Consider the following 21121-nt stretch of genomic DNA (forward strand, 5'->3'; position numbering starts at 1 on the left):
CATAGATTTTCGTCAGAATGTTGCGTAAAAAAAAGGAATTAACTACAGCTGCTGGCATGTGACCATTCCACGGGTCAACGAAGAAGATGACGTGTTGCAAATATGGCGGCTATGTTGTCGTAATCACCCATGGAAATTTCCTTGTTTATGCCACCACATCTTGGTCAATCCCCCCATGCATGTGGTATATGTGCCATGTTTTAGGGGGAAGAAGAAGAAGATGGGCTGCGTGCCGAGCAGAACCAGGAAGGGCGCCCGCAGAGTTGCATTGGTCTTCGCTGTAAGTTTGAGCGCATTTATTTTTCTTCCTCTTCAAACGTTCTTCAGGGTTTGCTGCAGTAACCATCGTTGCGAATTTTACGCAGCTGAGCCGCTCAGGTGACGCAAAAAGGGAAGGACATACTGTCCTCATGTTTGCATGCCTCCTGAACTTTATTTCTAGATGCAGCCATGAACCATGCGTAGCCAAGTACTATCGGGGACAAAAGTGGTATACTCCACGTGGCAGGAGCCGGAGCAACGGAAAACTGCATTGCAACGCCATCTACAGGTGGCATCTGGGATCAAGACAGCCAATGCGTGACCTTTATTATCAGTATAGGTATGTCGCTTGGCTCGTTTCAATGTTTATAGTGCTTTAGCTTGTCAAAATGCCGCAGTTTTCCGTTGCTCCGGTTCCCGCCACGTGGAGTATACCACTTTTGTCCCCGATAATACTCGGCTCTAGGTAACATAGTAGTGGAAACAGCGCCGAACATAATTGCGTTTTCGAAATTCTAAAAACTGGTATGGCTATTACTAATGTCTGGCTACAAATCTTTAGTTAACCACCTTACTACTTAAATCGATTCATCGGTTTTCTGGTGTTCGTTGACCCTGGTACTACTATGATGAAAAAGCCATACTTTTACCCCAAAAAGCCTATTTTTGAAAATTACTTAAAATCTTCCCTGAAACACCTGGCATATAGGCACTGCACGGTAATGTTGAACATAAATGGCTGGAGTCTGTCGGCATAACGGGAACAGTGAAGCTTCTGAAGTCCTGACACTTTTTCTCTTTTTCTTTTGTACAGCTGCTGACTGTCTTGTTTCTCGCCATAGACGTGATATTCATGGTCGTCGGAGCAATATTCTGCGAGGCAAAGCGTGAGTTGCGCTTGATCCGTAGCTGCAACAGCCTCAACCTCAACCTCTGACCGCTCTTTTCCCATCTCATGTCAGATGCCGAGGCAGTTCGCGCTTTCCGGTGCCTGAAACTGCCTGCAGGTTCAGAGCAACTACAGAAGAGCCGCGTTCGCATTTGCAGCAGCAAAACTCTTTTTTTTTTACACCGTTAGCTTTTAATGCTCATCATCATGCATCAGTTTGACTAAGTCCGCTGCAGAGCAAAAGCCTCTCCACCTGAGCTTCATTTAACCGTGTGCCGGTGTTAAAAGGACGTTGAGGACAGATAGAAAATTTTAAATCCAATTTTACCGATGATAAATGCGTCTTTCATCGCCGGAAAAAACACCGGCACGTTCAGAAAAGGCAGCTACCTGTACATATGTTAATATGTAAATAGATTTACAGTGTACCTCCCCCTATCCTTTCAAACTGTTCCTTCACCTTTTTCATTTCACTTATACACACTACCTGCTATCATTTATTACCGCTGCCCGAGCTCAGGTGCTTCCAGCAGCGATAGCAGATGCCGGGGCTAGCAAAAATCTTTTCCTTCCATTTATTATGCTTTTTATTAAAACTTCTTACTACTACTCAGAAAAGGCTAAATAATTAATTTCTACTGCGAACAATAACTGGATGGAGTTGTCCTCAGTGCTCCTTTAATGTTAAGACGGCTAACTAGAGGTCAACAAGAGATATCTGAATAAGTTGCCTATTGATGACGATTCCAAAATTTGTAAAAGTGGATATCTGCCTCGCCCTCTTGCCAGGGCGATCGTATGTCTGGCTGTGCCACGGTTACGGCTGCCTCCTGCGCACGGCCAACCTGTGCTTCATCGTCAACTGGATCGTCGCTGCCGCGCAGGTATAACGTCACTGCATCCATACGCATCCGTCCTTTGCCGTATCCTGCTCGAGAAGGGCGGGTACCCTGTAGATTGAAAGAGGGGGCCGCACTGCCACGTGCACTTACTCTCTCAAAATTTCAGCCATGCGTGATGGCAGCCATCATGGTAACGCCTCTTGATAGCCAGCCGTTGTTCTGCCGACCAAATACGGGGCATATTAATCTTGTAACAATGATCTTTTCAGGTCACGCGATTCCAACCATTACCACGAAAATAAAACTTCCAGACAGTACGCGGGCAATGCGTCTGGGTTTATGGTGCCTACAAGTACAAATGCGTTGTCTTTAGCAGATTTCATCGGTTGCGTGGATCGGTAACTGGGGATCTCTTTTTGGGCAACCGTTTTTGGCGATACCGTGATGGCTCCACGGAGGGTTAGTACAACATCCATTCATTCGGCACGCTTTTCCTGCTTTCACCAGGACAACGCGAACCACATGCATTTGAGCTCGATGGCCATGGCGACGCGTATAGTCGGCGAGGCCCTCGGCGCCGGCGTGGACATGGTCTGGGACAGATTCGAGGTGAGAGCGTGCTCTTCGCAAGAATTGGCATGTCACGATCGCAGAGCTTTATGAATAATTTGTACCTACGTTCTAGTGGCTGCCGCTTTAGCTGACCAGAAGCACGATATAAAGCTGAGCGCATTACTAATCCGCTTAGATCACCACCTGCTCCACTGTGCACTGAGGAAGCTACGCGTGGTCCACCATCATGGTACTTGTGACGTCACGTGCGCGCCTGTATACACGGATCGAGATTTCTTCCGAAACTGTCACAAGAGCGTTTGTTATCCTCCATGTAGTCAAGGGTGTGATGCCTTCCGTTTACGGACTGCCATCGCTTGAATACGGCTGCTAGTTACGCCTCTCTTCTTCCTTGCAGAGGCCTATGTTAAGTACAGGCAAGTGAACAATGGTATGGAAGGAAGGCAAAAGCTCGCAGTGTCTCGCGGGACTGCGTTCACGTTTTGCCAGAAAGTCGTAATGCATGCTATTCCGTTGACATATTGCAGGAAGTACTATGTCAAGCATACCGACAAGATGCGCTAATGACCGTGGAAGGGAACACGCGGCGTCTTTGGAATGATTGTTTGCATCACACCTTGCTCATATCATGCCAGATAATCTGTAGCAAAAATTTCAGTAGACAGACCGTATACTGTACAAAAGCTTACCTGTGGCCAGTCCACATAAGATTTTTGCAAAGGATGTCTTAGCAGAGCGCGGCTTCACGATATTGCCACCCTTGCGAAAAGCGAAGAACAGCTTGCGCGTGGAATAACGGAAGCGTTCGTCTTCACATGGCTTGCAGGTATCACTCCTAACGTCAATCTGCAGCGACAAAATTCGTAACATGACTCAGTGGCCATGGCGTCCGGCTGCTCAGCACAAGGTCGCGGTATCGAATCCCTGTCGCGGTGCGCACAGTTCTGTAGAAGTGAAATACGAAGACGCCCGAGTGTTGTGCGATGTCTGTGCACGTTAAAGAACCCTAGGTGGCCTAATTATTCCGGAGCTTTCCAGGCGTCTCCCACAGCTCATGCTCAGGGCTTAGAACCTATAGGCGTATACATACCATTGTAAGACGGTCCAGTGAGCTAATATATGTTTCATTAGCAGAGTGTTTGCCTCCCACCTGTATGCATAGGCGTCCTTTAACATTTCAGGAATACGAAAACTATGACTCCTGAAGACTTTTGACCTAGACTGGTTGGTTGGTTGGTTGGTTTATGGGGTTTAACGTCCCAAAGCGACTAAGGCTATGAGAGACGCCGTAGTGGAGGGCTCCGGAAATTTCGACCACCTGGGGTTCTTTAACGTGCACTGACATCGCACAGTACACGGACGTCTAGAATTTCTCCTGCAAAGAAATTCAACCACCGCGGCCGGGATCGAACCCGCGTCTTTCGGGTCAGCAGCCGAGCACCATAACCACTGAGCCACCGCGGCGGCTTTTGACCTAGGCTGTACGTACTGTAGTGGCCTGAAGACTTTTGACAAGTCGACTTAACTGAAGTTGTGTTGATTTCCTTTTTTTTTTCGACTGCGAAGTTTGCTATCTGGGGGTCGAGCTAGCTCACCCTTTGGTTACATGGCTGTATGCGGTTTGGTGAAGAGAGAATTTTGTTTTTGAGAAAACTTCTTCCACATTGCTGACTCCGCCCAGGTCAATTTTCGGAATGAACGGTTTCGTTTTGCTCGAACGGATGTCATCACGTAACGACGCAATACACAGAGTTAACAGCGTGTCCTAGAGGAGCTTTGTATACAAACTCAAGCCACCCCTGGTGTTGTGAGCGCACATATATATAGGTAAAAGAATCTGCGTTGATGGTTTTTTATTTATTCCTGACGGAACTGGTGGACATCCTATCGCATGACATCCGCAAGCTTGTCCCCCCCCCCCCCAAAAAAAAAAAAAAAAAACTTGTTTTGCCGGCTAACCTGTATGAAAGATTTCATTTTTTTTGTCGGTTATTTTTAACTGATGCAGTTTCTTTCGTTTCATTTTTCGGCAGGATACGGATTCCACTGTAGATCTCATCCAGCTGGCCACTCTTCACAACGAAGAGGTACGAACAACACTTGTGCTATATTTGTAACGATTTGAAACCATTTGCTCTTCACTTAACTTGTCTCATGTTCGGTAGAGAATATATTGTCTTTGTATATTAGATAAACGGAGCAGTTCGTTGTTCGCAGTACACGCGGGATGCTGCGCTGGTGTTGCGATAACAGGCTGGCAACAAGATTCCCGCTAGGGACAACTGTTTTCATGGTGAGGAGGCCGGTTGTTCTCCCAGATCAAGAATTTGATAACCCCATCGACTACCCTCGTAGTCTTCTTTGTTCGCTCGATCGCCTAGGGCACTAATGCGCATCGTAAACTTAAGTGGATTATTGATGTTCGTGCACTGGTTGTGTGCACGAACTGCTTTTTTTTTTTTACAGAAACAGGAAAGGCAACTCTTGGATCAGTGTGAACGATTGTAATCCAATCAGCTGGGACAAAATCTCTTTTTTTTATGCTTGTTGACATGATTGAAAAACTGCTGCTGAACTCCGTTTTTTGGTGATTTATGTTATGACATGAAGCTTATTTATGTGTGTTCATCGCAATAAAACTTCAGTTGACAGTTTGCGCACGAGAGTTTGTGTCGTCCCTGTTTTGTCCCGTCTTTTCAAAAGCGCAATTATGTTTGACCAAGATATCGAAGTTTTGGTTGCGTCTTTTGTTCTTTGTAATGATAAGTAAAACGTAAATAGCCTTCACGTGATAACCTCCTACGACCTCTAAATAACCTGCAATTCAATAATTCAATATCTTCTTTAATCTGTTTCGGTACTGATTTCAACAGCCTAGCGATGGCTATATGACCCCAAAGGTCAACTTAGGTCGTATGAGGCATGGGAAAAACTGCAATATAATCGCTGCTTTGTCCTGTTTAATGCACTGCAGTACTAAAGCCAGCCTGCCTAAAAAGCCGAAAACACAACGAAAGAAGAAGCAGCTATTATAAGGCAGTTTTTTTTTTCATAGGCTCCGAAACGTCGTGTTATTTTACAAGAACTTGGCTCACTAAAATTAAACGCATTATTTGCTATTGACACGTTCTGAGCCTGAGGTCTCTTTTCTGACTTTGCAGATCATCGGGCAATATTGGTCGCAATTCACTTACTTGACCATCGCCGTAGAAGTGAGTCACAACTTGTATCCTCAAGACGTGTCCCCAGAGCAGTTATCGCTAATTTGGTGCAACGTTGCTGCGTACCGCTACGGTATACCGAAATCGCTGGTCGCCAACAGCGCATGCGCGGAAGACCGCATCGGGTCTGTTGCCTGAAAGCTGACCTAAAACTCATTATTGCAAGCACCGCCTTTCTGCGTATACGAAACAATCTAACAGAAGCGAAACCAAGGAAACGCGGAGAAATATTGCTATTTCCGTTCTTTTCTTTCTGCTGTTGGTGAGGGGAAGTAACTGAAATGAATGGAAAAAGGTGACAGTTTAAACAATATGTTTCGTCATTGTCGTAACTGCAGCAAGCGCAATAAGAAATGTTCTCCGATCTTTTCCAAAACGTGTGTCCTTTTTCGTCACCTAGATCGTGTAACGCGGGAGACACTTGATGCCTATCATATAGCAGAAACGGGGATTACATGTATTAGTGACCCTTCGGTTGGCTTATCTAGTAGAGAGATAAGTTTTTGAAAGAGCGATTGAAAACCGCGAGTTAATCTTCCCTGCACATCGGTCGGCATGTTGCGTACGATTACTCGATTATATATATATATATATATATATATATATATATATATATATATATATATATATATATATATATATATATATATATATATATATATATATAAAGAAGCTTCTGAACAAAAATTTTTGTAGTTGCGAGTAAGCGCTGTGTTCCCTCTGTGTCGTTGTTTGTTAGCGCCTAGATTTTTCATAATGGAGTAACTGAGGTACGCGATAACTTGACAAAATACGCGAAAAGCAGCGTGTCGCTTGTTAGAACCAAATACATGACGTACGTTTGTCGCAAGAGATGTTCTCCCAACTGGGCTATATGGCGGCGACTGTTCCCGCTCTTATTTCCGAAGGTACTAATCATGTTCAGTAAAGTGTACACTCTGAACTTAAGCACGCCTATATAGGAGTGAAAAAGAGAACAAGCTATCCTCTAGCGCACTCCTTTCTATAAAAGGGATTGCGCCAGAGGACGTACTATCGCGCTCAATATGAGTTGCAACGTGCGGTCATCGACTGGGGTTCGTTCCGTGGTGTGCCTCCTCCAAACAGTCGCTCGGAATTCTGGGAGAAACTATTTCCTGAGCGGGGGTGCGGTTGTTTCCTGGAACAGCAGTTTCCCCCAGAATTCCGAGCGACTGTTTGGAGGAGGCACACCACGGAACGAGCCACGGTCGATGACCGCGCGTTGCAACTCATATTGAGCGCGATAGTACATCTTACTCCATTGGTCAGATGTTTGGGGGAATCCCCCAAGGTGGACTAGATTTCTAATAAGAGAGTAATCACTCATTGACATCCACCGTATGTCATCCGCCGTATGTATTGACATTCACCGTCCGTATGGCTGCGCTTGGGTGGACGTCAATGAGCAATTACTCTCTTATGACATCTTACTCCCTTTCTTACTCCCGTATAGGCGTATTCAAGTTTAGAGAACAGCTTATTCTCTTTTTACTCCTTTTTGCTTAGAGTGTAGCCTAACCTTGGTAGTGTGCTCACCATCGCCTCACTCAGTCTTAAATAATGTACTCGCACCTCTCATCTACCGTATTTGTACCTTGAAATGAAGGATAAGGCGAGTAAGTGGGCGCTGTCTTGTAGACTCGCACGGATGGGTCTGCCAAGGGCCTCCTCTGGTGGCTTCATTTCGCAAGACAGGAACTCTTTCGGTGTCCTGGAAAACCTTATTCGTGCCGACTATACGGGGTTAGTGCGCTCAGCGTGGCCGTTCCTCAGCTGACTTACTCCACACTCGAGATTGAGGTCTGGCTGGTAGATTGGGCCAGGACGGTTGCCAATTTAAACCACTGAGGCCTGTATAGGACTACGGTCCTGATCTCAGGGTTCTGGTCGGTACTACATTGCGGTAATCGACCAGTCAATCGCTGAGGTTTCAAACGAAGAAACAAAACCGATATTGACAACAGACACAGTGTTTGTTTTCAAATTTTCTGTATGTCTATAGCGACCCACAAAAGCTACGTTTTGGGTGTATTGTCTTTTCGGTAAGCATATGAACATGAAAATCACAAATGAACTGAATGGACAGCACGGAAGAATAGCAGAGGAAAGCGGTGAGCCGACTAGCGGCCAAGATACATGATGCTGTCGGTGATGGTCCATGCCGTAATTGAAAATTTCCTCAGATCCAGAAATTCCTACTTCTGGTCCTTTTTCTGTACAGACGCTTGGAAACTCCGGCAAGTTAGAAAATGTGAAACAATTTTAGATCCGCCGCGGTGGCTCAGTGGTAAGGCGCTCGTCTACCGAGCCGGAGTACCCGGTTTCGAAATCGACCGCGGCGGCCGCGTTTCGATGGAGGCGAAACGCAAGAGGCGCCCGTGTGCTGTGCGATGTCAGTGCACGTTAAAGATCCCCAGGTGGTCGAAATTATTCCGGATACCTCCACTACGCACCTCTTTCTCTCTTCCTTCTTTCACTCCTACCTTCCTCCCTTCCCTTACGGCGCGGTTCAGGTGTCCGCCGATATATGTGCGACAGGTACTGCGCCATTTCCTTTCCTCAACAACCAATTTACCAATTTACCAAACAATTTTAGTTCTTAAATTTCCCTTAAACGCTGTAAAATTGATCTTTTCGACACATTATACTCCTCAAACTTTCTGTAAAAGCAAAAGTTCCCAGAATGCAACATCTCCGGGTGCTGTTCTTGAGTTGCAGCTGGTCATGCAAGGACGGCTGCATGTAAGCGATGGTACCGTACTTCAGCGCGCCACCGCCGCGCAGTTGGTCTTCGTACAGCTCCTGGTTTACTACCAGTCGCGCTTCGTGCAAGCCTTCAGCGCTGGGTCAGCGACGATTCCGACGCAGCCACCGCCGCCGGACGCAGCCTCAAGACCCGAGCGAGCGCCGTCTGTCGCCAGGTCGTCCACCTCATTGAGCAACCGCAGTAGGACTAGTAGGACGACGAGCCCCCCGCATGCAGTGGCGGGTGCACCGGCTCAGGATCCTGTTCGAGTATAGTGTATTCGGAATAACGGCTTGTCCTTGCATAAAATTTGTCTTGCACCTGTTTGAATTGAGTACAACATGACGTGCTCTAAACGACTCCAAGGTCAAGATGACATAGCCAGACCAGGCAGGATCAGTTGAGGACCAGGGCGACAAATTTACTTCGCTGCTGGAGAATTTAAGCAGTAACAAACTGAATTATTTTTTAGCGACCCGCGTGGCCGACGATGAGAACATGCCGGAGAGGACGAAGTTGCTGGCACGCGCTAGGAAGAACGCTTGGACCTCGGCCTTGGCCGGACGCTGCAGCCGCTGCTCTGCCGCTATCTCTTCTCCGGCAGCCTTCAAATAAACGTCGCTGCGGTCGCCTCCTGGGCGACCTCTACAATTTGTTACCTAACCACATTTTTACTTCTTGGCTGTGTTTAAAACAGCGGCATTTGAAAGGACAGGGGCGTTTGAGATGCTTCATTTTTGTACTACATACCTTAGCTTCTAGGTGTTCCCGCGTGTGTACACAGTGCAGAAGTGAGATGGTGCTCGAGTACGTAAGCAATAATGCTGGCGTTTCAATGCTGACGACGATTTTTGAAAACGCCGCTGTAAAGAACATTGTTAAACACCTTCTTTCTAGTGGCTGCAGCCCTGGTGAACCATTGAGCTGCGTGCATGATGACCGGAAGCTCTAGCGAGCAAAATACAAGGTTTGATCGCTCACCGGAGTTTGCGCACTTTCAAAACAAAAGGAGTAAGGAGGGAGTAAGTTGTCCTCCAGAGCACTCTATTTAAGGGACAGGGTATGTTTCCCAAACCCTGGAGTAGAAAATACGGAATACTTAGGGTAAGCAACGGAAACAAATTCCCTCTACTAAACATGCGAAGTTCTAGAGTTACGAAGTTTTTAAACGTGGTTTCCTCGAGGTTCCAACCTCATCTATTTGCTAACCTCAAGACCTACGGCACCACTTTTAAAAGCCTCCTCCCACTGCTAATTGCATCGAGTTTCTATATGCTTTGCAGTGGGAATATATTTCCGTTGCCCTGAGTAAGAATTCCGTATGTTTAGTGATCGAAATCTACTCCGCAATTTAGGCATCATACCCTGCTCCTTAAAGGCAGCGCGCTATAGGACAGCTGACTCCTCTTTTACTACCACATATATTTATTCCTGTTTAGAGTGTAACCATATACTCTCTAACGTAAGGCTGCTGAAATTCGGCTGAGCAACACCACTTGAGTGCTAAGGGAGTGGTTCACAAGCACAAGCAAGCTGTGCTTCGACGAAAAAAAGATAAGGTGCCCTTTTCGCTTGACTTTTAGAGAGCAAAATTCTCTCTCGGACAGCGTTAAACTGAGGTCAGTTTAGAAGCATGAAGTGACAGATATGGAGCGTGTTCGAAGGCCATTAATGAGCACCGTTAACATGATATTTTAGCTGCAGCTTCTTAATCGCTGAAATGACTCGGATTGTAACGTAAAGAGTAGTGCTAAGAGAATGCAGGAAGGGAACTGAATTTTGCGCATTGGCTTCACACACATTCACATGTATTCGTGCTTACTGCGTACATATTTACAGTCAAATGGCTACTACGCCAGGAATCCTCCACATCAGTTGAGTGTCGACAAAAATTCCATCTTCCTTGGCGTTCTTCATGCAAAATCAGCTTTTTTTTGGGGGGGGAGGATTCACTTGAACTCTTTTCGTCGTACGTATCATTTAAAGCCCCTCATCTCTACTATTCTTGTCTGCTCGACAGAAATGAAAAGCATCTATCAGACAAAGAAAAAATGACGGACGGTATAACACGATTAGGCCAAATGCAGATTAGGTGCACAGCACTCCTTTTTGCACTTCGGTATCGGGTCGTGGCTAAATTTGCAAGGTCAAGCAGGCGTAGGGGGGGGGGGGGGGGGGTGCTTCAGTGTTAGCGCACCACACATAATATCTCCCTTAAAGGTACGACGCGATAGCGTTAATGCCCTTACATTCGGAATCGGTCATTCTTTTCTTTCCATTCATTGGTGGCTAAAAGAAGCGGGGGGGGGGGGGGGGGGGGGGGGTGCTTCAGTGTTTTATCGCACCACACATAATATCTCCCTTAAAGGTACGACGCGATAGCGTTAATGCCCTTACATTCGGAATCGGTCATTCTTTTCTTTCCATTCATTGGTGGCTAAAAGAAGCGGGGGGGGGGGGGGGGGGGGGGGTGCTTCAGTGTTAGCGCACCACACATAATATCTCCCTTAAAGGTACGACGCGATAGCGTTAATGCCCTTACATTCGGAATCGGTCATTCTTTTCTTTCCATTCATTGGTGGCTAAAAGAAGCGGGGGGGGGGGGGGGTGCTTCAGTGTTAGCGCACCACACATAATATCTCCCTTAAAGGTACGACGCGATAGCGTTAATGCCCTTACATTCGGAATCGGTCATTCTTTTCTTTCCATTCATTGGTGGCTAAAAGAAGCGGGGGGGGGGGGGGGGTCGTTTTTGCGATTTGAAGCCATTTGGTAGTGCGCTCCTGTTTCATCCATTTCTATACTTTGTGTTTCACGATGCGCGCTGTTTCACGATGAATCATTACCAAATGACCCAACGTACGACGTTACTAAAGTCCTCATACCACTCCCGGCGAAGTGGTGCAGCGGTTAAGCGATGTGCCACTGCCCTGCGATGGCAGGTGCTGCCACCGGTGGGTCTTGTGAGACCCAGGTTACTATTTCTGAACGACTCCTCGCGTCCAATCATTAATTGAACTGCCACATGCCACGATGAGCAGTTGGCATACAGTCCGATGAACAGGTTGTGATGACGTCACAAGGTCACGTGACCTAGGTAGCCCACCTGCTACCCAGGCGAGCTGAACCCAGCCACCCAGCCCTTCAAGGTCGCAGAGGGTCCGCACAGATAACGACTAAGCGGCTGAGTAGAAGCTCTAGCGCTATAGTGCACTAAATAATTCACAGCCATGAATGCAATTCATGCGTTAGGGTGTCCGCTGGCATAAGTGTTCCTCCCGAACGAAGCATCCGCTGCCGCTGACGTATACAGACCGTACGAGCGGGTGGCGTGGTCCAGTCAATCAGTTATCAACTCGAGCAACTCAAAGCAACGAAAACACATTTTTGGATGATGTTTCATGTGTATTTAGTAAGCAACTGCTGTGTTGCATGCTCCTGCTTTAATGACTTTTTACGTATCGACGTGATGTCGTAGAATCGGTCAATAACGCCCAAAGAATGTTGACATTTTACCCTTTCCCTAGTACGTGCGCAGACCGAAAGCACAAGAGTAAGGGAGCCATGCATCGTAGAAAGAGACACGTTTATCTGTGCAGATATCCACCAATTCCCGTTCCTCTTGCTGCCACCACGAAAGAATACCAGACCATCACACAAAACATATCTGTGCTTTAGAGTATGCTTGTGTTGAACACTCGAGGAGGAATGCCACGCTTGTTTGAAGCGCCTGAACAATAGAATTTTATAGACATTTCCATTGTTTGCGAACGACGCCACGAACTCTGTGAATAGCGTCAGCCTCGTGTGACAGGGTGCAGCATCCGGTACGTTTTCATTTTTAACAGCTCTCGTCTTCCCCGATCAGGTGCCGAAACGTATAGTGGCGGCCCACGCTCTTCGTGCAAAAGCGTATGCGTTTCGTGTCTAGTCGAGCTGCAACAGGGCCTCCAGTGAATCAGTGTCGCTTTACGCTGAGGTCAGTGACGTCACTACTTTGGTGCTCGTGTCCGCCCAGTTTTCCAGGTACTCCGTCCCGGTTGTGTCTTCTATGGCCTTGCCTTCAAGCGAAACAAAGACGTGTCCTTTTGAGCAAACAGGTCACAGGCAGACGGTGCCGAGGCTTCACCCAGCGGCCACTACTGCTTCTTGAAACCCCACTTGACCATGGGCCCCAGGATGGGGTACTTGTTGTACTGTCCCGACGCGAAGTGCTTTTTAATGTTGGGCAGCTCCTCGAAGCGCTTCAGGTATGCCATCAGGATGGGGAAGCCCTGGAATACGTTCGAGTTCAGCTCGTAGTTCCAGTCGAGCGCCTCGTAGAGCAGGAAGTCGACGTAGGTGAGCCTGTCCCCGAGCACCCACAGCTTTCCCTGCAGCAGCTCGTCCCAGGGTCGTAGCACGTTCTCCAAGTTCTCCTCGTACTTGCGCCTGGACTCCGTGTAGTTCGGGGAGTGCACGGCCATCACCAGGCCCCAGGCGAGGTCGCGAGCCTGCTGCTCCAGCGTGTCCAGCTCCTGCATCTCCGCCTCGTTCCTGCGGGAGTCATGCAGGTGAAGTGAAATACATCTGTAACTTCTTGCCTTTTATTTCATCTTATGCCTTGGCGACGGAGATGTAAATTTATGCAAACATAAAGCGAAAATTATACTACAGCTGTGTCTTACCGGTATTCATCTATGGGGCAGAAACGTGGAGGCAAACAAAGAGTGTTCAGCTTAAGTTAAGGACAACGCAGCGAGCTATGGAAAGAAAAATGATAAGTGTAACGCCAAGAGACCGGAAGCGGGCGGAGTGGGTGAGGGAAGAAACGCGTGTTAATTGCATCCTAGTTGAAATCAAGAGGAAGAAATGGGCTTGGGCAGGGCATGTAATGCGAAGGCAAGATAACCGATGGCCCTTTTTTACTAGTCACTTGTTTTCATGTAAATACTTCCTACAAAGTTTTTGCCCTTCGCGTTGACTTCGTAACAACGAATATCTGTGGTACACTCTCAGGATGTTAGGAACGGGCAAGATTAATCCAGAATCGACTCTAGGGCTATAGTTTTCAGCACTCATTCTACTAACTGAGCTGGCCAGAGTCCCGGGAAGTTTATATGCCGGGAGCCCCCGTCGAGATCGACGGTTCAAAGTGGCACGGGTGTCGTAGAGTTCCGAGGTGTTTTTGCCGGCGGTTCTAAGTGTTGTTTAACTGCGTCGGCCATTCATCCGACTGCAGCCAAACGGCTACTAGGAAGACCAAAATATGTTAACTCTCCGCTGTACAGAAGTTCATCTGGTCCCCAGACCTTTTTCAGAAGAATGACATTTATCGCGATGATACTGCTAAAACCAATTATGCACACTATACCTCGCGGCAAGGTCGTGCTTCCTGGCCAGGTAGCGCATGATGGCCATGCTCTGCGTCATCTTGACGTCGTCATCGATGTAGTAGGGCAGGTTGGGGAACCGGAGTCCCAGCGTGAACTTCTCCTTGAGCCAGTTCTCGCGGTCGAAGTCCGGCGCCGAGCCGAATTTGTAGCGCTTATCCTCGAACTGCACGCCCTTGTAGACAAGCAGGTTGCGGATGGCCTGCCCCAGGCCTCGCAGGTCCCAGTAGCCGAGAACGGGCGCCATCTTTGCTGCAGTAATGCTGGAAAAGTAGAAGGCGTTAGTCGTATACGGAGCTACCTACACACCAAGAAATTCTGGACAAGCGCATTTCAGTGCGAAAGCACTACTTCACAAGCAATCCTGGAAAAAACCGATGGGTCTCTGAAGCTTCGACCTTTGACCCTTGACCTTTGAGATGAAATGACTTGGAAGGTCACGTGGTACGAAAGCTTAAAGGAAATTGTCTTGGAGGACAGGCAATAGTCGAGAGATTTCGAAGAACAAGTTAAAATAATGTTTAAGCAATAGTCGAGCTAATTAGAAATGAAGTGCTTTCGCAAATCATACTCGGTTTAACGGCGTTAAAGCGGTGCCATTTTTCAACGCGAAGTTTTTTATGAACGGAATTTTTTTCATATATCGTACGATTCCACTATAAAAATTAATACATCTGCATATTCCCTCTAGGTAGGCTTGCACTTTTTTATGTTTTTTTTTTTCATCGTCAAAAAAGTTCCCCTTTGGTTTCCTATGGCAGTCTTAACTATATACTCGATGCGAGCCATTACAGAATTTAAAATATTTTGCAATGCATCAAAAGAATGGACCATTACCATCAATATTTCCATCATCAAAATAAAAATAGATGTAGAAGAATCCTGGACTTGTAGGACCTGTATGTGAGCTACTAAATGTTTTTCGTCGCAAAATAGTTGCATACGAAGACCTCTCGAACGTCCGTGTTAGCCGAGACGAACAGAAACAGGTTTTGATAACAACCTGATGTCATGCACGCTCGTTTACGAATGCGCCATGGTTTTTCTTACCTTGTTTCATTGCGCTACCGGCTGAGCGAGCGCCGCCGGCTCAAAGTCTGACTCTCAGCAGCCTCAAAATCTGCGGAAGATTCTTTATTTTTTTTTAGTATCGTGTATCGTAAAAATACACGATACACTAAAAATGTATTTCCGACATCGGTACTGGGATAGCTTCATTTATCGAAAGATAGCATCGACGATACATGTATCTTCGATACTGCCCGTGCCTGAAGTAGAAGTACGCGTGCCCTGATTCCCTCGTGAATGTACCCTCTCCCTCATCACTTAACGAGATTGGAGGAGGTATACCTTAGAAGGATAAGCGCTGGGCTGGGCCATAACCCGCTGTTGACGCTCCTATGGGGCTCTCAAGAGATGCAGTGCCGAGCACATGTCCCAGATTTTCCATACCGGCCGCTGAGGTAGATCTCCGCCACCTTTTGCGGGCAGCAGGATAGCCGAGTAACGAGTTCGTTTCAGTGACACCTCAAACTGCTCGCCCGTGTTCTCCGGCGTTGTCATCACCCCTTGACCCTACTGATTTCTTCTAATTTTGGTCCGCAGATTTTCTCACTTAACTGCTGTGATCATGAATATAAGGTAAGCAGCTATGAGGGAATAACGCTAGAGGTCCGGTAGTTCTTTCTTGAAATTCATTCTCTTGTAGTCGTCAACCAGATAAATGAAAACATGCTTACTACTTTGAGAATCGCTAAGCAGGGGTGATGCGATGGCTTTCGTGCATGTCCCTTCCCTGTCTAGCTTATAGATCAACGTGATCGTTAGGCCTTGGGAAATAACAATAAAAATAACGGCGATAACGACGAAGAAAACAATAAATCAAGCGTTTCGATCCCTCGTCCCAAAGAGGAAGGCTTATTTTCACGCGCATCATATCCGAGATTTTTATAGCGCTGAGAAAAAACGCGATTAATTCACCACCGAGCCCGAAAAAGACTTCCTCAATCACTCTATTCATCTGGATTTCGGTGTAAACGGCAGCATTCACTAACTGCCGTCATCGATGGCCTTGCCACTCAGCTGACGTTGCAGTCAGCCTTCGCAGTTTCAGCAGAGCGTGCCGACGCCGCTAGCGGCTACTCGGACGACGCGACACACGTAAGAACCAGTATATAATCTGGCTACAGATCTAGCATGTTGCTCGAGTATTGCAGCGAGCGTTAATAAATCGGTGTTACTTTGTTCGGCGGTCGCGCCAGGATGAGCACGCCGTAATGCCGGAAAAGAATAGCGATTCGCGCCGAACAAAGAGAGAAGGTCGCAGCGACGTATTACCGGAATGCGGGAAGCACGACGCGGCCTTGAGGATACTGCCCATCCTCCGGCGTACTATTACGGGCACCGCGGGAGATAGGCTGCCCGTTGCAAGATGGCGATCGCGGCAAAATGGTTTGTCCGCGGCTTCAAGGCGAAAAGGGCCGCCCTCCTACGTAGAGGAAATCAGTAAGGGAAGACGCATACATTTGGGAGATTATTGTTATGTGCTCTTCTTTCCTTATTCCTTATCACCTTTATGTTGGTTTCACGTTAACGTTATTGTGGACGGGCGCTTCAATCACGTCGCTGAAATTAGGGGCCTAAGTATATACGAATGCGTGCAGTCGCTAACATAGCCCGATAATAAGGATGTGGAAATAGAGAGACCTATATACTCATTCTTTATTATTATTCTTATTATTTTTTTGTTTGCGGCTTCGTTAATATCCTTAGGTCGACTTTGTGCCTGCACCACTCCGGAACGTTTTCCGAGCTACATTACATAACGGCAGTTAGGGGACTCGAGTTTGCTCAGAGCGTAAAAAAAAAAAAAAAAACCTTTATTCCTGCTCGAGGTCTGCGGCTGGACGGCTGAGGTATATGTGCTATTTCCTCCACCTGCCTCTGTGCAAGCAGACGGTCCGCTATGCTTTCAACAGGTCGCAGCTCCACACTTTTGTACCGGATTCGATCCCTTTCCTCGCGGATCGGTTCGGGTGTCCATTCAAAGTAAGACCGGGAAGGACAAATACAACAATTGAGTATTTCACTTCTTTAATGTCTTGTATACAGTAAATTTGGTGATAACTGGGAGATTTAGGTGAACTGGTACGCCGTGTCGTGTTCGTTCGCTGTTCTTGGAGTACGTGCCTCCTTGGATATTGATTAGTCAACCATGCTTGGTCGCAGTTATACATAGGAAGCCTCTCCTAATAGTTTCGCAAAACGTTGGCCAAAAAATAATTTTACTTGTATTCGGATAACTGCAATAATTTTTTTTATTTATTTATGGGAAGCAGAATTGTGTATTCCAATACTGGGGTATAGGTTCACAAATAGGGGGTCTGAAAACAAATCTCGTTTCAGGGAGAAGCTAGCCAGTACACTTACAATTTGAATGTTTAGGTACAACCCCCACCCTCACTCCCCCTGCTTCCCCAGAAGAAAAAAAAAAGACCAAACTATATATGCCGAATTATTTTATTTTAATTCTGTTTTAACTAAGAAATATCAGTATATTTCACATGTACGGCACAGTGCTTTGAGTGTGTTACACTAGGTCGCAAGAGAAAATTAGCAACATACGGAAACCAGGGGAGCAGTAATGTAACTGTGCGTTTTAGGCATTCGTCTGCGACTTAAAACACACCAGTGCAAACCAGAAGGGGGCACGTCCTAGCCAAGCGTCGTCTGCTAGCGTGGCGCCGCATATATCCTAAAAACAAGTGCCATTATACGTCATTATTTAAGGATTTTTTTTACTGTATTTAAAGACCTGACGACATTCGTAACCATAAAAGACCATCCTCAAGGCGAAACCATGCACAAGCGAAAGGTTCTGACTTCCGTAACAGTGCATCAGCAATTTCATCGCTGCCACCGTAGAAGACCACGATATGCGCAATCTTCTGGCTGCTTTGATTTATGCTGCGGTCTCCTTTAACTTCTTTTTAAACAGAAACTTCATTCTTGTGAGGGTGCCCTGCTTCGACAGTTCCTTGCGTCAGTAAGCCAGTGGCAAACGTATCACAAGCAATTAAGAAATGCACTCCGCATTTATTACAGCTATATAAACTGATTCCAAGTTGAAGGCGATTGGATGGAAGGCGTGGTTCGACTTGTCTAAGTGTGCAAGTGTTTAAAGTGTTTTCAGTTTAGCTTTCTGCGCAATAAAGTTTTGAAAAACTTAAAGTTACGCCTTTGTCTCACGGCCAGATCACTTATTCCTACATCGTTACATTTTACTGGCGATAGCACCGCCCTCAGCAACTACAGCTACAAATGCAACCATCTGCGCGTTAAATACAGGTATACTTACATCAAATGCTCCTGCTAAGCAAAAGGGCAAGATAAACTCCGCGTCACCTCTGGCAGCAAAGCGGAACCGCGTATTTTACCGAAAAGTGTGGTAATTAATTTGTAGAAAATAATTTGACAGAATGTAGATGAATCCGATAGGAGTGGGCTCCCCGCTTTACATAAGTACCGCGGGTAATATTGACAGCAAAAACCACGAAAATACTGTTCATAAATAAACGGCAAAAAAAAAAAAAAGTCGGCCGAATTTTTAAGAAACAACCGCAAAAGTTCGCCCCCTACCTATACCGCTCGAGGGAGCTCTCTGCAGGGGCATGTAGAGACTATTTCTTCGCGCTGAGAAAACAAATTTCACAATCACAAACACCAGAAGAAATTTATTCGCGCACTGTGTAGAGAGGATTGAAGCAGCTAAGTGAGAAAATGAAAAGAAGAAACATGGACGAGATAAGATGCTCGCGGCTATTTCGAGTGCACTGCAGTCGTTGTGCATGGCATGCATCTACTGACGTCAAAGATGGCTACGGTCATCTCCCAGCGTATAAACAAACATAGCGAAGCAAAAGACATTAAAGCCCGAAACCCTTTAACGCTCACGCTTCGCGTCAAGCTACACGTGACAGCCATTGCGCCATGCCACTACTGGCGAAGGTGCCGAAACAAACTCAACGCTCTCGCTGCTTTTTAATAAGTACTTCTTATAAGATCTGTACCGTTTTCGTCCATTAAGTAGACCGCATTCGAGCTCCTGCCATTCATCCATATGGAGCACCAGTCTTCAGAAATGACTGGCTGCAAAAAAACGAAAAAGCGGGCGTAGGCTCACCGCTCTGAGTCACTCCAGGTAGCTCGTGAAGGACGGCAACGACGACTGAACAGAGCGCGCTGGTCGCCTCACCACCCGTCGATGCCGACCGGAAAGTTCGCACCCTCGCCAGCTTGTGAAGGCCACAACGCGACGGTCCTGCCACCACTTTGGCGGGGAGAGAGCGCTACGCTCGTATACGACGGTGTTCGGAGGCGGAAGAACTCGCCTCCACATGTGGATTGCGTGCACATGACGCTGCTGTGGTACTACCTCTACATTACGCGCTAACCTTTTCCTGTTCGCATCCCTACGGCGGCCGCAGTTCACTCGGCGTTACGTACACCAATGAACATGCCCAAAAATTCCGGGCAAAAGCATTTTTGAGCCAGAAACCTTTTATGAACGCAATTTTTTCATATGTTTCGGCCCCTTCGCCAGTCGTCGCATGGCGCAATGGCTGTCACGTGTAGCTTGACGTGTAGTTTCGCGCTTGAGTGTCTTTTGCTCCGCTATGTTTGTTTACACGCTAGTGGATGTAAGTGGATTCCCAGGGAAGGCAAGCGTAGCAGGGGGCGGCAGAAAGTTAGGTGGGCGGATGAGATTAAGAAGTTTGCGGGGGATACGGTACGCGCTGCTGGCAAAGGACAGGGTTAATTGGAGAGACATGGGAGAGGCCTTTGCCCTGCAGTGGGCGTAGTCACGCTGATGATGATGATGATGAAGATGACCCGCAGATCATCTAACGACAGTCTTGAATTTTTTTCCCATTAACCCTTTGTTTTTGCTATCAAAAGCGTTCCGCATAGGTTTTCTATTGCAGTCTTAATTGTTCGATGCAATGGATGGAAATACTTGAAAAATATTTTGCTATATATTAAAGGAATGGGCCATTACCTTCAATATTTCGATAACAGTATCTTACAATTTTCCAATTTTCAAAATTTTTGCGTGAGAATGTTGGATAGAATTAGACTGTTTCAGCATAGCGATAGATGACATACAGTAAGGCCCTTCGTTCACTGGTTTTCTGTGTGCTAAATATCTGGCGATTTTTTCCGATCTCAAATTCGAGCGCAAGCCTGGCTATTCTGAAAAAAAAAAAAAAAAATCCATAGTTCGGGTTTTTTTCGGTATTTTTTACAGCACAAGACAGTTTAATACAACAATTCGTTTTGCTTTTTTTTGCTACATATAAGGTGCCTAATATTTTGCTTATTTCGTAAACAACATGAAAATAACTAAACAATTGTTTGCCAACTAAGGTTTGGCAAATATTAAGCTGTTACAAATATTTCTTCGCGTACCTTACTATTTCCTAAGGAGCTATCTCGCGTCTGGGAAAGACCGGTCTTCCTTTATTTGTACAGTGCGAAAGCATTCAACGTCGCAGCAACCATTATAAATGAGCCAGGTGCTTGGATCAGGGTGTCATTAGCGTGGGTAGCGCTTTATACAGTGACTCTGATGAGACGTCTGGGCGGTGGCAGTTTTTTTTTTTTTTTGCCTCTCGCTTCTGAATCGCCCGTTTCGAACTTAATCTGAAATTCCTCCTTCTCTTCATGAATAAGCACTATATATCCACAGAATTTATCGGGTTTAATCTGACGTTTAAGAAATATGTTCGGGGTGCAAGAATCGGATAAAATCGAGTTTTTCCTGAGAACGAAGGGCCCTACATATACAGGGTGATTTTTTTTTTAACGTTTACAGTTTCATTTTAAGAACTCTGAGATATACATCGGTATAGTCTCTGCAGGTGTATTGTACATCAAGGCTAGACACAATGTACGCGATAGAGCTCAATAATTAGGTAATAAGCGAACTAATCAACTTTTTTATTTTTGATTTCAGGCAGCAAGGTTCTATTGCGAAATTGAAGACCGTCAACACCGAAGGTGACAGTTTTTAAATTCTTAGTTATCGCCCACCCGGTTCGAAATATCGAGCGTCAAAATTACTATTTCAAAGCTTGCGGCCGCGTTTCGATGGAGGCGAAATCCAAGAGGCGCCCGTGTGCTGTGCGGTGTCAGTG

General features: G+C 46.4%; 2 protein-coding genes across 2 annotated transcripts; one reads left to right on the forward strand and one right to left on the reverse strand.

Annotated features, from left to right (window-relative positions):
* The first annotated feature begins 175 nt into the window (after nucleotides 1–175).
* Nucleotides 176–8828, forward strand: LOC149364280 (uncharacterized). The gene is made up of 6 exons (XM_089568660.1): nucleotides 176–280; nucleotides 1076–1148; nucleotides 1940–2034; nucleotides 4599–4652; nucleotides 5727–5777; nucleotides 8592–8828. Exons 1-6 carry the CDS (start codon nucleotides 176–178, stop codon nucleotides 8826–8828), a joined length of 615 nt encoding a protein of 204 aa, XP_089424786.1.
* A 3453-nt stretch (nucleotides 8829–12281) lies between these two features.
* On the reverse strand, nucleotides 12282–19268 carry LOC149364281 (glutathione S-transferase-like). Its single transcript, XM_089574225.1, has 3 exons — nucleotides 19108–19268; nucleotides 13907–14188; nucleotides 12282–13089 (listed from the first exon to the last, which is right to left on the reverse strand). The coding sequence occupies exons 2-3, from the start codon at nucleotides 14170–14172 to the stop codon at nucleotides 12693–12695; spliced, it is 663 nt and encodes a 220-aa protein (XP_089430351.1). The 5' UTR covers nucleotides 14173–14188; nucleotides 19108–19268; the 3' UTR covers nucleotides 12282–12692.
* Between the last annotated feature and the right edge of the window lie 1853 nt (nucleotides 19269–21121).

The sequence above is a fragment of the Amblyomma mixtum genome, chromosome 2, assembly GCF_055824585.1.
Source record: "Amblyomma mixtum isolate Tamu chromosome 2, ASM5582458v1, whole genome shotgun sequence".
In the NCBI taxonomy this organism is placed as follows: Eukaryota; Metazoa; Arthropoda; class Arachnida; order Ixodida; family Ixodidae; genus Amblyomma; species Amblyomma mixtum.

What these genes read in the sequence shown, in the direction of transcription:
- LOC149364280 (XM_089568660.1), top strand. Translation starts at nt 176, where the DNA reads ATGCATGTGGTATATGTGCCATGTTTTAGGGGGAAGAAGAAGAAGATG. An exon ending in GAGTTGCATTGGTCTTCGCT is followed by an intron (nt 281 to 1,075) that starts GTAAGTTTGAGC and finishes TCTTTTGTACAG; the next exon opens with CTGCTGACTGTCTTGTTTCT. An exon ending in GGATCGTCGCTGCCGCGCAG is followed by an intron (nt 2,035 to 4,598) that starts GTATAACGTCAC and finishes ATTTTTCGGCAG; the next exon opens with GATACGGATTCCACTGTAGA.
- LOC149364281 (XM_089574225.1), bottom strand. Translation starts at nt 14,172, where the DNA reads ATGGCGCCCGTTCTCGGCTACTGGGACCTGCGAGGCCTGGGGCAGGCC. An exon ending in AAGCACGACCTTGCCGCGAG is followed by an intron (nt 13,090 to 13,906) that starts GTATAGTGTGCA and finishes TGACTCCCGCAG; the next exon opens with GAACGAGGCGGAGATGCAGG.